General features: G+C 36.5%; 2 protein-coding genes across 4 annotated transcripts in view; one reads left to right on the top strand and one right to left on the bottom strand.

Moving 5' to 3' along the window:
* The window catches only part of odr4 (odr-4 GPCR localization factor homolog), a 7,784-nt gene extending 4,155 nt beyond the window's left edge, over positions 1-3,629 (bottom strand). For both annotated transcript variants that reach the window (XM_014018965.1, XM_014018964.1), the window contains exons 1-6: positions 3,522-3,629; positions 3,135-3,234; positions 2,016-2,129; positions 1,754-1,846; positions 767-873; positions 647-683 (exon numbers count right to left, since the gene is read on the bottom strand). In XM_014018965.1, coding sequence (XP_013874419.1) covers positions 647-683; positions 767-873; positions 1,754-1,846; positions 2,016-2,129; positions 3,135-3,233 — 450 coding nt within the window. In that variant the 5' untranslated portion in view covers position 3,234; positions 3,522-3,629. The remainder of the gene's footprint in view (positions 1-646; positions 684-766; positions 874-1,753; positions 1,847-2,015; positions 2,130-3,134; positions 3,235-3,521) is intronic.
* A 314-nt stretch (positions 3,630-3,943) lies between these two features.
* tpra (translocated promoter region a, nuclear basket protein) overlaps positions 3,944-15,674 on the top strand; it is a gene marked incomplete in the record, with an annotated part of 32,070 nt that continues 20,339 nt past the window's right edge. Inside the window, 23 exon segments of one of the 2 annotated variants that reach the window (XM_014018968.1) lie at positions 3,944-4,143; positions 5,321-5,425; positions 5,683-5,747; positions 5,968-6,058; positions 6,204-6,307; positions 6,429-6,593; positions 6,726-6,818; positions 7,376-7,456; positions 7,603-7,690; positions 7,951-8,088; positions 8,193-8,287; positions 9,016-9,213; positions 9,304-9,411; positions 10,537-10,760; positions 12,306-12,469; positions 12,554-12,675; positions 12,787-12,935; positions 13,029-13,191; positions 13,590-13,724; positions 14,345-14,485; positions 14,666-14,870; positions 15,009-15,205; positions 15,309-15,449. In XM_014018968.1, the coding sequence (XP_013874422.1) occupies positions 3,993-4,143; positions 5,321-5,425; positions 5,683-5,747; positions 5,968-6,058; positions 6,204-6,307; positions 6,429-6,593; positions 6,726-6,818; positions 7,376-7,456; positions 7,603-7,690; positions 7,951-8,088; positions 8,193-8,287; positions 9,016-9,213; positions 9,304-9,411; positions 10,537-10,760; positions 12,306-12,469; positions 12,554-12,675; positions 12,787-12,935; positions 13,029-13,191; positions 13,590-13,724; positions 14,345-14,485; positions 14,666-14,870; positions 15,009-15,205; positions 15,309-15,449 (3,123 nt within the window). 2 annotated transcript variants of the gene reach the window in all.

Genomic DNA, 15,674 nt, shown 5'->3' on the forward strand with positions numbered 1-15,674 from the left:
ACACACACACACACACACACACACACACACACACACACACACACACACACACAGATGTGACTGACAACAGCAGAACACATCAAGAATAAAAAAATCACATCAAATCTGGGAGGGATTGATGCCCAAATTGGATTCCAAGGTATTTAAATCAATTTGAGTATAAAGTATAAACTAGAATACATAATCTTAATCTCAAATACTCACAATAAACTGATTTAGCTACAGGTTAAAATTAAATTTATAAAAAAGTCTCAAACGCTCAAAATCAACCTGAATGGACATTTTTGTAGATATGTGACCAAAACCAAGATAAATACACACTGTCCATATATTAGTATATATTTTACTGAAGTACAGCAGTGGTAAAACACAAAGGTTTTATTAGAAGGATATCCTTATCAGGTATGAAGTTCAGATAAATACAAATTCAAATCTAATCTTGACCCATTATTTAACAAAACTAAGGAAAATGCAGATAAATAGAGTGAAGTTCTTATTTTAAGTTGTGATAAAGACCAATTAGTCTGGATGTTTTGAACCCTGGTGTTTTAAGTTTTACCATGACAGTATTCATGAAGGCAGGATTAACTGGAACAGTTTTAATAATAACTGCAGATTAAAGCTGATTCTTTTTCCACAAACCAACCTTTGGGTCTCTGACGTCAAAGGTTCTACAGACAGTTCTGATGCGTGTGGTTAAAGCTGATCTCCATACAAAGTGTGGTAGTAACTTCAGGCAGGGACGTGACTGAAAGAAAAAGGATACTTTCTGGTTTTGGGATTGACGTGCAGCGTGACGCAGTCTGAGACATCTTCATCCGAAGGGCTCCACAGCTGCTCCGAGGAGATTAAATTGTTCACTGCAAACACCAACTGCACACACAAACACACACATGGTATTAAATGGGTATAATATTCTGATTTTATATAGTCTTTGCCAAGTTTGATCAATGCTTGAATGAGACATTTATAAAGCAGGTAACCTAAAATAACTATTGTATTAGACATATAAGTTTTTATGTTGTCCTCGGTGTGCTCACCTGATAAACAAGTCTGGAAGAAATATGTGACATAAATTATTCACTGGTGACAGAAATGCAGAGTTTTAAAGGTTTGCTAGTTGTTTCACATTAAAAGCCCACCCAGCTCTAGGAGATTTTAATTTACATAATAACAATCCTTTTTCAGGTACATTGAAATAGTGCTAATACAGTAAAGCAGAGAAACCAAAAAAAATACAAAACACATAAGGTAGATCATGATATCTGGGCAAGTAAAAAATATGGAACTAAATATATGATAATTTTGTGAGATACACATATTTAAAAAATAATCACATTTATAATAAAATATACGGTAGGCACATTAAATCTGCACATTTTGACAAGTTGATTTACTCAACAGCTTAACCTCAATTTAATCCCCAAACAGTTTTTAGTTTTTTCTGCCTCAAATGGTTCTGTTGTTCCTGTTGAGATCACAAAATACTTATTTTTTTGTCTAAATTACATTCTACAAATTGATACAGTATGTGTTAAAGCGTAGCCATGAATAGAAATAAACCCACAGATATAAAATCATAAATTTATTTTGAGTCTGGATGGATGAGGCAAACCAGATTATTGTGGTACCTCAATGGTACCGCAGTAGGCACGGGTGTAGCTACATCCTGAAGTTTGAAATTTTCAGATTATCTTGTTTTTGTTAAACAAGAATGTTAGCTCATTTATGTTTGTGTTGAAATGGCTTTTACCTGTCGCAGTGTGGTAAGCGTGTCCTTGGGGTCACTATCAGATATTATAAAGACTCCCAAGACAGACAGACCTCCARGCAGCATCCTGGACACCTAGAAAACATTAATAAAGGCTTTCTGTAAAGTTTAAAGCCTGCAAACATTGGTCAGTTTTCAAAGTCCTTCATCTGTCTTGCTTGTTATAAACAGATTTATCTTACCCATCAAACAATAAATGTTAAACTGTAGTACTGAATCAGAATATTTGCTTTTTTTTGCCTACCTGTCGAGCGTGCTCAGTGACCCACTCTTTGTCCATCCACTTCCCCTCTTCTGCAGACTCCTCTTTAAGGGGTGTCCTAACTGCCATGACAACAAAATCCCTCTGGACTGAACTCTGAAACATTCAATCAATACTGGTAACAGTCACTTCTCATACACTACACATTCTCACAATATTAAACAATTATAATAACAAAACTTATATTTTAGTACGTTTTACAAATAATTCTTGAATGTATACTGGTCACAGGTTCTGAAATATAAAGTATGTTATTGTATTTTTGTGAAAGGTACAGGTTATATGATGTTAGACAATCCATCATGTAATGCTACTTCAAATCATGTCATATCTTTAACATAGTATACATTTCTGACATTTTTAACCAAATAATTCATTTATTTCTCAGTACACAATGAAAATAATCATAGCCTTAGCAGAGTTGTAAAGTAACTAAGTACAAATACTTTGTTACTGTACTTAAGTAGAAATTTTGGTTATCTGTCCTTTACTTGAGTAATTATTTTCCAGTGTACTTTTTACTTTTACTCATTACATTTTTACACAATTATCTGTACTTTCTACTCAATACATTTTTTAAAAGGTAAGAAGTAGAAAGTCATTACTCCTATTGTATTCCGAGTTATTACTTTAAAAATACTGTCCTGATAAATTGTGTCTCCTGGACAGAGTGAATTTAGTTGTGGTTGGATGAGAAGTATAAATATATACCATTCTGACACCGTGTTAGCTTGTACACAACACATCACAGCTGCATGCCATTTGAAAAATATTTTTGGAGAAGTAACCTCCCAATAAACGTCATTTTGGAAAATCTAACTGCTCACTTTTACTCAGTACTTTTACTTTTAATACTTAAGTAGATTTTGTGTCAGAATTTTACATTTGATACTTAAGTACAAAAAATGTCAGATACTTTAAGACTTTTACTCAAGTAATATTTTTAGAGAAAACTTTAACTTTTACCAAAGTATTTTTATGATAAGATACTTGTACTTTTACTCAAGTATCACTTTGAGGTACTTTATACAACACYAAGCCTTAGCTCTACTCTTTAACGTGACACRTCACCTGGATATATGTATTTGTGTTAAAACTCACCTGTCCAATGAGCAAGCCTGTGACTAAACCTGTTTGTTGTGAACAGAGTTTAGATAGATATCCCTCCACATCRTCTTCTACTATAAAGCTACGACCCATGCTGTCGAAGAAAGAAATACAAACACACAAAGTTATTACTGAACATTTTGCTTATCAGTGTTTGTAMTGACAGTGCTTAGAAACATGTGCATGAACAGAACACTACTAAACGAGACCAATCCAATACAATATTTTATTTCATTGAAATAATAGAAAATCTGTACATCTAATAAAACGTAAAGCTCAGCTGATACATGTCAGAAAACATGTCAGCAGTAGCTGGTCAACTCTTGCTTGATAAGTTATATAATTAAGATTGTAGAAGTTCCACGTGTGGTGGGGAAATACCTGACAAAAATAAAGGAGTCGAAATATATAAGCCAGAAAGCTGGAGGACTGCTTCTCAGTTTAACAGCTGGCTGTGGTTCGTCAGCAGCCAGTAAACTACTGTGATGCACATCCGTCGCAGGTCTTTGTCGTAATCCTGTTTGTCACGCAAGGTAGAGATTTTCCCTTCAAATTAAAACTCAAACTTTCTGTTTGCGACAAAGCTTAAGTATGTTGGACACAAAAGGGAAGCTAAAAATGTTCATTTAACAAAAAAATGATTTGTGGCAATTTTAAACTTGTTTATGTGGTGCAGTATGTGAATCGGAAAGCTGATTTTGGCATAAATTCCTAATGTACTTTTATTTTGAAGTTTATCCTGAACCTTTATTTACGTCTTTCCGTTCTCCTGGTTTCCTATGCGCAGTTCACATTTCGAGAAGAGTTTGGGACAATTTTGTGTTATATTTTTTTTCGGAGGAGTAGGTGGAGATGGCGGTCGTTTTACTCCAGGCTTTAGAGCGGACGGAGTTGAACAAACTTCCGAAAGGCGTCCAAAACAAGCTTGAGAAGTTTGTGACTGAGCTGCAGAATGCTAATGAGGCGCTCAAGACACAGCACGAGCGGTTCAAAGCAGACAGTGGTGGGTAACTTCAAACAAGTCAATTCGACTTTGACATTATCTTTGTCAACTGCACTCTGCGATTTGTGTAAAAAGTCAGCATGCAAAACAAATATTTTCTGCTCCATTCGGCATGCAAGCTGTCGTCCTATTAGTTTGATTACGGTTCTAAACTCCCCGCTAACCTTTAGCAATGATCATGTTGCGCTAAAGCTAGCTTTAGCGATAAGTCGTGATGCCAACAGGTTTCAGACCTGACAAAGATGCTAAGGTTTCCACTCCCTTATGCCGAAATAAATTATAGTTGTCAAACATTATGAAACACCTCTTTCAAATTTAAAGTTAAAACATATTTTTTCTTTGTTTGCTGTTGAACACATCAACACTGTAGAGTTGGCGCGTCATTGTTGACATTATGAACTAAACTAATGGAACTTTTAGCTTTTATCATCTCAAGTAGGTCTGCACGATTTTAGGGAAAACCTGCGATGTGCGATAACAAGCTTAATATTGTAATGATGATATGACTTGCGATAAATTAACAAATACATAAAGATGTGGTGTTGATGTCTTTCTGCTCTGGGTTCAAAGCAAACAACAAAAACTAATCATTTTTATTACAACATTTATTATTATTATTATTATTATTATTATTATTATTATTATTATTATTATTATTATGAAGAAGAAGAAGAAATCTATCCAACTGGCCAAATACACAAAGGGCTCTATTTGATTGGAGAAATACTTCAAGCTTCTGTCCGAGTTACAAAATGCGTAAAAGCTATATTTTGCCAACCATTTTTTGCAGTTAGTGCAGTTTTTTGCGATATGCATATTTCACAGGCTGTTATCACAATAAGGATAAATTTTTAATATATTGTGCAGCTCTAATCTCAAGTGTCACCTTTTTTAAAGCGACTGATGTGTATTTGGGTGGGTATGAAGTTATAGAAATGGCCGTTTATGGAGCTTTTAGATGCTGATGTATTAGCTCTTTTAATGTCATGCAATATATTTCCAGTAATTCTCATGAAAATGTGTCCCTGGTTTTTGATTTTTAGTCTTCAGGTCGTTTTCAGCTCTTATATTCTGATATTGGTGGGAAAAGTAATGAACACATCATAAGTTATCAGTTGAATTTCATGCTAACATTGTATGTAGTCATGCTTTTCTGTTCATTGTTATTTTTCTACAGAGCAGCAGTACTTTGACATTGAGAAGAGACTGGCAGAAAGTCAGGAACAGATACTTTCTGCCACAAAAGACCTACAGGCCCTGAAAGAAGAAAATAAGAAACTCAGTGAGTTTTCATGTATTTTAATTTTTTTTTGTTGCAGTGGAAAAAATCAGTATCTCAGAATTTTAATTTGATTAGAATTAGCCAACAGTGTGGAGATTTTCAAGATAAGCTTTTCATTTACACAGTTTCTCAGCTTAATGTTGAGTTATATTGTGAACATCTGTTAATATTTAAATGCAGTTTTAGTTTTCTCTCTCTACCTTTTCTTTTTAATTTCTCATTTAAAACTGTGTATGTTAATGTTAACATCTGTGCAGAAGAAGTGCTGAGCACCCTGAAAGGAACAGATAACGAGGCCGGTGAAGAAAAGACACCACAACAGGTAAACGTGCATACCAAAGCTGTATTACCTGTCATTTTGAATGCAGGAAAAATCAGGTGCATGTACCAGCACATGATCAGTGTAAAATAAAATGTGTGTTTAAAAGAAAATAATGCTAAAGTGGTTAAACATGGCTTGAGCCTTATATTGTTCATGTAACAACCAGCATTGTATTATTATCGAAGTGCTGCAGTTTTTTATTTTTATTTATTTTTTATAGCAAACCAAGACTAAGTATGAGATTGAAGCAGAGAAGAGGGAGTTGGATAGGCTGCTGGAGAAGAGAACGCAGGAAGTGGAGAACCTGACAGGTTTTTATTGAATTTTTATAAAGTTTTATTGTGTTGAAAAAATGTTCAAAAATGTTTCAGCTTGTTTTCAATTCACACACTTATCTTTTAACACTTTGGATATAACTTCAAAAGCTTTCTGTTTAATAATTTTGTGCTTTGACAGAGGATTTGAAGCGTCTGAACGAGAAACTGACAGAAACCAACAAAGTAAAGATGGAGCTTCAGTTAAAATTGGATGAAATCCAGTCATCTGCAGCTTCAGTAGAGGTACAAATCAGATTTTAGAGACCATGACAGCTTAGTGTTGAAGAGAGTGGTGAATGCAGTTTTTCCTCCCTAGTAAAGTTTTTATCATGAAGTAAAATATGATTGTTATTTTGTGTTGCAGCATCGAGAGAAACGCATGGAGCAGGAGAAAGAACTGTTGGAGAAGAAAATTGAGTATTTAACCACAGAGCTGAAAACCAAAACTGATGAAATGTTGAACACCAATCGAGAGAAGGGCACAGAGATACTGGAACTGCAGGGCAGCCTGAAGAGCAGCAATGAACAGGTAACGCAAATAATGTTTGATAAACACACAAAAACACAACTGGCTTCCCTCTTACATATTGTTCCTTCTCAAATAAGATATACAGGTAAGGGTTTTTTTGGTTCACAATCCTTCTCTATATTTCCTAAACAGGTGGCCAGTCTGGAAAGTGAGCTCAGTTCTTTGAGGGAAATCAGTGAAAACCAGAGCAAAAGAGCTGAAGACCTCAATAATAAACTAAAACAGGTAATGTAAAAGGAAAAAATTATAGATGTGTTTAGGTAATTATCTTATGAAAAGATGATCTTGGCTATTTGAAACTTTCTATTTTCCTAAAGCAGAACCGAGGATGTCAACACTACAGAATAACAGATTTATAAAAAATATATATTTTATGTTTTCATTTCCTCAAATTTGTGTTTGGTAAATTGAGAGAAAAGGAAATTTAGTTTTTCTTCTTCAGGCTTTTCAAATGCAAGGAAATATACACTGCTCAAAAAAATAAAGGGAACACTTAAACAACGCACGCTAAGTCCAAGTAAATCAAACTTTTGTGAAGCACATTCAACTCAGAACAAAGTACTCAATGCGAATATTTCATTGATTAAGATCGGGAGTTAGAGTGCGTTGTTTAAGTGTTCCCTTTATTTTTTGAGCAGTGTATATACAGAGGTAGACATAAGGATATTTTTCAGGTTGTTTTATATATATATATATATATAGCCTCACATTAGTGGAATTTAATGTATTGTTTACTTGGTTATTAGTTTAGATTAACTAAAAAGTAAATTGTGTTCCTCCAGGCAAAAGATGAGCAGTGCGCCATGGAGGAGAAATACCGCAATGAGCTCAGTGCTCACATCAAGCTGTCCTCACTCTACAAGGTCAGTCTCAGCAGAGCTCTTAGAATAAATGAATAAATTTTAGGTTTARACATTGTTTTAAAATATGCATTATCTTCACATTATCAAATCCTGTTTATCAAACACAGCAGATGGTTTGTAATGAAACAACTTTCACCGTTCTGTAGGGTGCAGCGACTGACATGGAGACAAAGAACCAAGAACTGAGCAGAGCCGTGGAGGAGCTCAGCAAGCTGGTTAAAGAAACAGGAGAAGGTAGGAGTTCAGCAATAAATGGTTTTCAAGAAAAAGTTAAAAAGATAACGACTTGTTTTTAGTTTGAAACACTCATCACCTGTAAAACAACCTGACAAATCTAATTTCATCTTCATTGTTTGCTATTGAACCCCAGCTTGAAGCTTTTGAGTTATCTTGATAAAATTAACAGTGTAGCAAAACGTGGCCCTCATTACCTTTCTTACGTAATTGTGGCCCTCTGTATGCTAAGCTTCTTTGATGATGTTTTGTCTTTGCAGCCAATAAGTCTTTAGAGAAGAAGGTGTCTGCAGCTGAAGAGCTTAAAACACGGCTTGAAGCAGAACTAAAAGAGAAAATAAAGAAAATGGAAAAGGAGCTGGAAAATGCTACAATGAAAGCTGCAGGCAAACACTGTTGTAAGAACACACACACTTTTATTTTCGTTTAATGCCTGTATTAATCCTGTTAATGAGCTGCATATTACAGTCAGTCCCACCACTTCTGTTGTTTTCTGCTGCAGGCGTTCCGTCTATGACTGAAGAACAGCTGGACTCCATGTGTCCAACAGCRGCTGCCATCGCTGCCATCGTCAAGCCGGGCATGAAGTTCTTTGATGTAAGTTTAGCTGTGGTTATGGACCTCATCTTTAAAGGTAAAAGCTGGCTGTTATGAGCATCACTATCTGTCTGACGCTGAGCAGAGAAATGCCTTGCCTCTCTGGTTAAACCCACATTTATTTAAGTTAAAAGTTAGGAAAGCTAACATGTTACATTCCTCCTTTTCTTAAACCTACCTTGCCAAACTAAGTTATTTGCCTCAAATGTCCGGTATTCAACATCTAAAGCTTGATGTTTGTGTTCTATTTAAGTGCTGAATGACATTTAACGAAGCTCAAAGCGTGCTTGTTATTGTTGGTTCTGTAGTGATTTTGTGTGATTATGTAAAATAAATGATCACTTTATTTATGGATCAAATCAAAATTCACTGACTGAAGCCACTTATTGTGTTGTCCATTCACTTTGCACTGGAAGAACATTTACTGAAAATAAAAAGATCCTTGCTAAAATACTTTCCTTATGACCAAAGAAGTGTAGGTGTGAATCCTACATTGATAAGACATTATTAAAACATTTTGTTAGCAGCACTTATTCTAAAATCTTGAATAACAAGAATAATTGTTTAGTGTTGTGTTACAATACATTTAAAAAGTAGCAGTAGTTTTTATCTTACTGTGTTAGGTTTTATGATCAGAAATCAGAGCATGGACCTAAACTAGAACATAAATTTACTTCCAATAATTGTGTTTTTATAAATGATTCTTCCCTCTCTTTGTTTGTGTTTAGCTGTATAATGCATATGCTGAGTGTCAGACACAACTGCAGCTTGAGAAGCAGGAGACCAGGAGGGTAAGCAGGGTCCTGGATGAGATCGTTCAGGAGGTGGAGTCCAAGGCGCCTGTTCTGAAGCGTCAAAGAGAGGAGTATGAGAGCATGCAGTCGTCCATGGCCTCCCTGTGCAATAAACTGGAACAGGCTCGAACTGTAGGTTGTTTTATTGTTGAATTTATTCACTTTTCGACTCTAGTTATTGATGTAGAAATTATTAATGCCGTTTTATTATTTTACCATTAGGAGATCTACAGTTTGCAGAAGGARAAGGATGAGGCCAAGCAGCGCTGTGAATCCATCGAGAAGAACAAACTAAGAACTGAGAGACTTCTGGAGGATACATCTGATCAGGTTTAAATCATTATCAGTTTTACAAATGAAGAACAATGGGCCTCATGCAARAACCTTTCGTACGCACAGATTTGTTCTTAAGTTGTGCGTACGAGTGATTTAGGAGAATTTKTGGCATTCACCAATGTTTTCGTATTCTAAGATTTTCTTCAGATACGAACAAAATTTACGAGTGGTCCAGACCTGTCGTACATTTTATGAGCAGTCAGTCTGCTGTTTTCCAGACGGGTTTTCCTCCCTAATAACTTTATATTTCGTTAGTTTGAAGATATTTTGAGTTGAAAATAAATCACACTCCATAATTATGTTGACAATAGGCTACTCTGCTTGAATTAGAGTTATAATTTTAAATGTAATAATTTAGACTAGCAATATAAATTTTCCGTTCGTCCGTTTTCCGCCGCTTATCCAGGATCAGGTCTCGGTGGCAGCAGAGAGACCCCCTTCTCCCCAGCGACACCTTCCAGCTCGTCCTGGGGGACTCAAGACGTTCCCAGGCCAGAGGGGATATATGATCAAGTCCAGGATTTTCTCCAAAGTGCCAGACTTATTTTGAAAACATTTTAAAATGCTTATTTCAGAACTGCAACTGAGACCACCTGCGACCGTGCGGGTGGGGGTGGGGGGGTGTACGGTGCGCAACGGTGTGTCTTCTGAATAAATGAAAATGATTTAACACAGTTGTTTATACATTTAGCAGCTCTTTTTATCCCACAGCTGACCTGCTAAAAATGACAGATTTTCTTTTCTGGATCTCTGACAGATGGACTTCAATCTCTGAACTCGTAAAGTTTTTCTTTTTAGTTTTCGCTGTCATTTTTCATGAATGAACACTTCCTGATATCTGAGGCAGGAAACACAGCCTTATATGGTGTATTTGGGGTGGTAATTATGCTAATCTCCTCTCGCGTGCACGAGCAGCTGGATAGAACAGGTGKAAWTTACGCAGCTCATTTACACACTTTTCCTGAAGATAGAAGAGTTTGTTGAATCTGACGTGACATGTTCGTACGAACCCTTCGTACGAACAAAAGTAAGAGAAATTTAGGATAAGAATACGAACATGTTCTTGCATGAGGCCCAATGATCCAGATGTCTTTACTTATTAATATCTCCCCTGTTCAGTTGTGCTCTGTTCTGGTTGAGTTGGAGAAAGCCAGAGGTAATCAGGTGCCTAAGGACGACGGCAGCTCTGCAGACATCTCCAGCACTTCTGAGGTCATCGGCTCAAGCCAGCTATCGTTCCGCAGCGTGTCCGATCTCCAGAGGCAGAACCAAACTCTGTTAGGAAGGCTGAGGGACCTGGAGGAGGAGAGGGACAGAGAGCAGACACACCTAACATCAGCACGGTAATGAAACTACTTTTCACTGTTTTATTTATTTTTTCACCCTGTTGCTGGTACAACAATTAAAAAGATTAGCTGTGAATGATAGACATTCAGAGCCGCAGTGTTTTGTTTTTATATGACTGTTCTTTACTAAAACCATTAAGTTACCTCTGGACAGAAGGGATTTTTTAAAGCTTATTTAAAATCTGTTAAGGAGAAAAAATGTTAATTTTTCAAATAGTTTATTAAACTACAGTCAAGTCATCTTTAATATCACCATGGGGGAATTTGTGTCACAGCAAGCAGGAAACAAAAACAATCATSAACCACAAATACAGTAAAAAAAAACAACATAAAAACCATCATGGTGTAGGCGTAAAAACTACAAACACACAACAATCAACAAGAAGTATTTAAAATGACAATAACAGCAGGTAAAAAGGAATTCTTAAATCTGTTGGTTCAATATCTTTTTTAAAGCAAATCTGCATCCTGATGGTAAAAGAGAAAACTCTGTGAAGAGGGGTTGGTTAGGCTCAGCTAAAATTGCCCGAGCTTTCTTCAAGGATCTGCTTCTGTGGAGAGTAGTGATGTCATTTAATGGGACATTAGCAATTTTACTGCAAAGACTGACAATATGTTGTATGCGTTTTTTGTTTTTCTGTGTCAAAAGCCCATACCAGCAAATAAAACATAAAGTAAGAACAGATTCAATAAAACATTCTCATAAAACTACTGTCCATGTTAAAACTCCTTAATTTACGATAAAAGTGCATATGTTGGTGAGCTTCTTGCATACAGTGTCCACATGTTTGTGAAAAGAGAGTTTGCTGTCAATTACAGTACCCAGATATTTATATTCCTCCACAACGTCAACTTGTTAATCATTAATGTACACAGGAGAGATGACATTTGTGTTTTTCCTGAAGTCAATAATCATTTCTTTGGTTTTGTTGGCGTTTATGTCTATAAAGGATGAATTACACCAGTTAATAAAATGTGACACCACTGGGCCATGATCAGGGTCATCTGACTTTAAAAGAGACACAATGATGGAATTGTTAGCAAACTTTAAAATATGCCGTCCTGCGAACTGGTTCTGACACGTTAGTGTATAAAACAAATAAAAGGGGGAACAGTCAATATAGGTGACCTGTGTTCAATGTGGCATCAGAAAATTTTCCACTGTTTACAAAAGCCAACCAAAATCTCACAACACTCATTTCTGCTGTCAGCTTTTACAGACTCTGCAAATGTAATTTATTTGTTGCTCCCATGTGTTTACTTCTGAATTTATTTTAAATCTATTTAAATTGATCAAAATTAAAGAGCTCATAGAAAAAAGTCTATGTTTTAAATTAAAATTAACATTTTTCTGCTGTTTTTTAAAAGTTTTCTACATGGATGGATGGATTTTAGTAGTCCCACTTTGGGATTTTATTGTTTTTTAATGCCGTAACAGACAAAAATATTTAGGAATAAATATTTCATTATTTACTTCTTGTTTTAAAATTCTATTAAGATAATGAAAAGGTAAAACCTGTTTCTGTCTGTGGTTCCTTCCAGCATAAAGGAGCTGGAGTCTGCTGTGGATAAACTCCAGAAGGAGGCTGATCAGCTGCGGGAGCAGAGGAACCAGCAGAAACAGCTGGCAGACTCCAACGCCAGGCAGAGRGACATGTTCAAGGTGCTGCTGACCCAGAGCACAGGCTTCAGTCTGCCACCTCAAGGTGAAACAAAATGCTAACCWATGAGGAACCTTCTAATAAACTCTGGTAAATAGGATGAGCTCAAATGAGTYAGTTTGTCTGCAGGTCAAGGCGCTGCTTCTCCTGCACCTGATCGTCCTTCAGCCCCAGCTACTCGCTCCACTCCTCAGAGAGCCACGGCTGCAGAGTGGGCTCAGACTGCTCAAACAAAAGCTGCTTTGAAACAAGTACGAGYTCAGGATTCATTTATTAATTTATTTACATTTAACTCTAAGTGGGTGGTGAAAATCAAAAATCTGTGGCTGTTCTGAAATGGAGGTGATTCTGTGCATTTTCAGCTCAATGATGCCTTCACCCTGTATAAGAAGGAGAAGGCCGAGAACGACAGGATGCAGAATGAGACTATCGACCGGCTGCAGAAGCAGCTGACTGAGCTACGCTCCGGCCGCGCCAAGCTAACCTCTCAGCTGGAGTTCAGTAACAAGAGGTGTGTTAAAAGTAAAAAAAAAAAAAATGTTTTAGTCTTTTCTTCCATGTTGCTGTGAGATACTTATCCTTTTTACCTGTTGGTGTGTGTCAGGTATGAGATTCTTCAAGAGACTGTGTCAGCGTACCGCAGAGAGATTTCTGCCCTTCAGGAGAGGAACCAAAAAATGGCRGCAACAGCTCAAAGACACGAGCACATCATCCACACTATGAGCCAGGACCTGAGGCAGACTAATGAGAAACTGGCTCTAGAAGAGGTGGGCAAGAAGATTATTGTGTAAAAGAACAATTTAATTCTTTAAAGTACTTTTCTTATTTAAAAAAATAAATGTGGTTGATTTAATTGGCACATGGTGTACAATATGTTTTGTTATTTTATTGTTTATAGAGTGTTTTTTTTCCTTTTGAATCAATTAGTCCTTGATTTCCAATTTTACATCACTTTTAAGCACTTTGTTTCAGTGTTGAACCAAACATGATTGTCTGTTGACACACAAGTCATGTTCGAGTCACCAGTAGATGTTTGTGATCACTCAGCAGAGGATTATTAATCTAACAAATATGATTTCTAGATAATAAGAACATATCAGATGCTTTCTTCTTTTTTCATTTTATTTAACTCTTCATTTGATATTTTTCATCTTTTTATCTATAGGTGCGTGTAGAAAACCTGACTAAAGAGAGAGACATATTAAAACAAGCTGAGTCTCGGTTAGGTCAAGAAAGAGAAGCCATGCTGTTTGAACAACATAATCAGAACCTGCTGCTAAYGAACCTCAAGACCATACAGGTATCGTATTACATTTCGCTTCTAATAAATAGATATTTGTTCATTTTCTGCTTGGTAGTGAGTTGTTGCTGTGGCTCTATATATTTTGTACAAGAGCTCATTTATGTTGAGAATAAAATGGGCGTTACATTTTTTTAAATGAAACAGGAGGCTGATGACTCAGAATAAACTGGATGAGCTTTACATGCTCTGAATAATAACCGTGGTACTGTAGCGTGACCTCTCAACCTGTCTTTCATAACTGACTGAACTGTTTTCTTTAAAGTTACTTTGGACCTAAATAAAGTCTGTTGTTTCCTGAAAGAAAACTGTTAAGTTCAKTTATGAAAGATGACCTCAGKTTYAGAGGTCACGGTCAGGGCTGGTGMCAAAGCCAACAAAAAGTTGGTTCTACAAAAGAAAAATCAATTTTCAAAGCTGAAGCATTTCACTATTTAATTTTTTTTATTCTGGTGAGATGTTATTGATTGAGATTAATTTTGACCRTTTAGGATTAAATACACAGTTTATAATTTATTAAAACAACATTAGTCAAAGCATGTTTAATGGAAATAGATGGAAATGGTTTTTCAGTCCTGTGATGTCATTATTTATGTTTTGTTTTTGTCATATTTGCTCAGTTGTCCATGGAGCGTACAGAAACTGAKACTCGTCAGCGACTTAACAACAAAATAGAACAACTGGAAAAAGAACTGACTTCAATGAAGACCAGACTACAACAGGAAGTTGCTCAGAAACATGCCCTTGGACGCTCTATGGATGTATGTAAAGCCTTTGTATCTTTATTAAGATTAGCTGTTCTTTGACGTAGTAAATACATTTAACTAATTATATTATATTATATTGTATTTTATTGTATTGTATTGTATTGTATTGTATTGTATTATATCTCAACAATATTCTCTCTCAGTAATGCTGTGCCGCCTCCTCTTCCTCTGTAGGCACAACTGTTAGAAGTACAGAAGCAGCTGGAGAACCAAACCACCCTTCTGCAGAAGACCAGAGAGCTGCTGCGTAGCTCTGAACAGCAGGTAGCTGCGCTGAAAGCTCAGTCCACTTCTGCTCCGTCCTCTGAGGCTGCAGCCGCCTCCAGCAGCACCGCCACCCCAGCTACCAGAGCTGCTGGCCTCCGAGCACCACTGAGTGGTAAAAARCACATCTAGTGATAGTTCAACATAATAAACTGTCTATACTAGTAGAGGATGCTCTTAAACATCAACAATGCTAGTATATTTTTGCATTATTTGCTTTTTATTTTATGGCARTTTATCTTTTCTTTCATAGTACGCTCTCCAGCTCCAGCAGCTTCTCAGCAGTCCAGCCAGTCGGAGCAGGAGCTCTCAGAGATTAAGGGTCTGCTTCGACGTGCCGAGGAACAGAACACTGAACTGGCAGAGCAGCTGAAGAGCGCCAATGCCTCAGTTGAACAATATCGATCTATGGTGCTGACTCTGGAAGACAGCCTTAAAAAAGAAAAGGAGGTATTTCTTGTGGATTTACAAACAATATTCTTGTTCTTTGCTCCCAAGACATGACTGTTCATCCATGGGTATGTAACTGTCTTTGTTTTTTCATATTTTTTAGTTGCGTTCTCCTCTAGAGGTCAGACTGAAGGAGTCAGAAGAGGTGCAGAAGCAGCTGGAGAAGAAGCTTTTAGAGGGGGAGAAAATGAAGCAGCAGGCACAAGAGGAAGGACGGAAGGCTGTGGATGCAGTGGAGAAACAAGTAAGAAAATCTTAAAGGCTGCAAAACATAATTTGTGCTGCTTCCTGATAAATTTACCACTTCATGTAAAAACCARTATAATCAGAACCATTTGATAGTTTGACATTAATTCTCTCTAAACTGGTTTGGCCCTGAAAAGCTCTAGTTCAAATTATTTTGTTTCCAAATTAATAGTTTGATCAAATTGAGTGTTTTTTTTTTTTTTTTTGTGTGTGTGTTTGTTGA

This window comes from Austrofundulus limnaeus, unplaced genomic scaffold (assembly GCF_001266775.1).
Source record: "Austrofundulus limnaeus strain Quisiro unplaced genomic scaffold, Austrofundulus_limnaeus-1.0 Scaffold206, whole genome shotgun sequence".
Taxonomy (NCBI): Eukaryota; Metazoa; Chordata; class Actinopteri; order Cyprinodontiformes; family Rivulidae; genus Austrofundulus; species Austrofundulus limnaeus.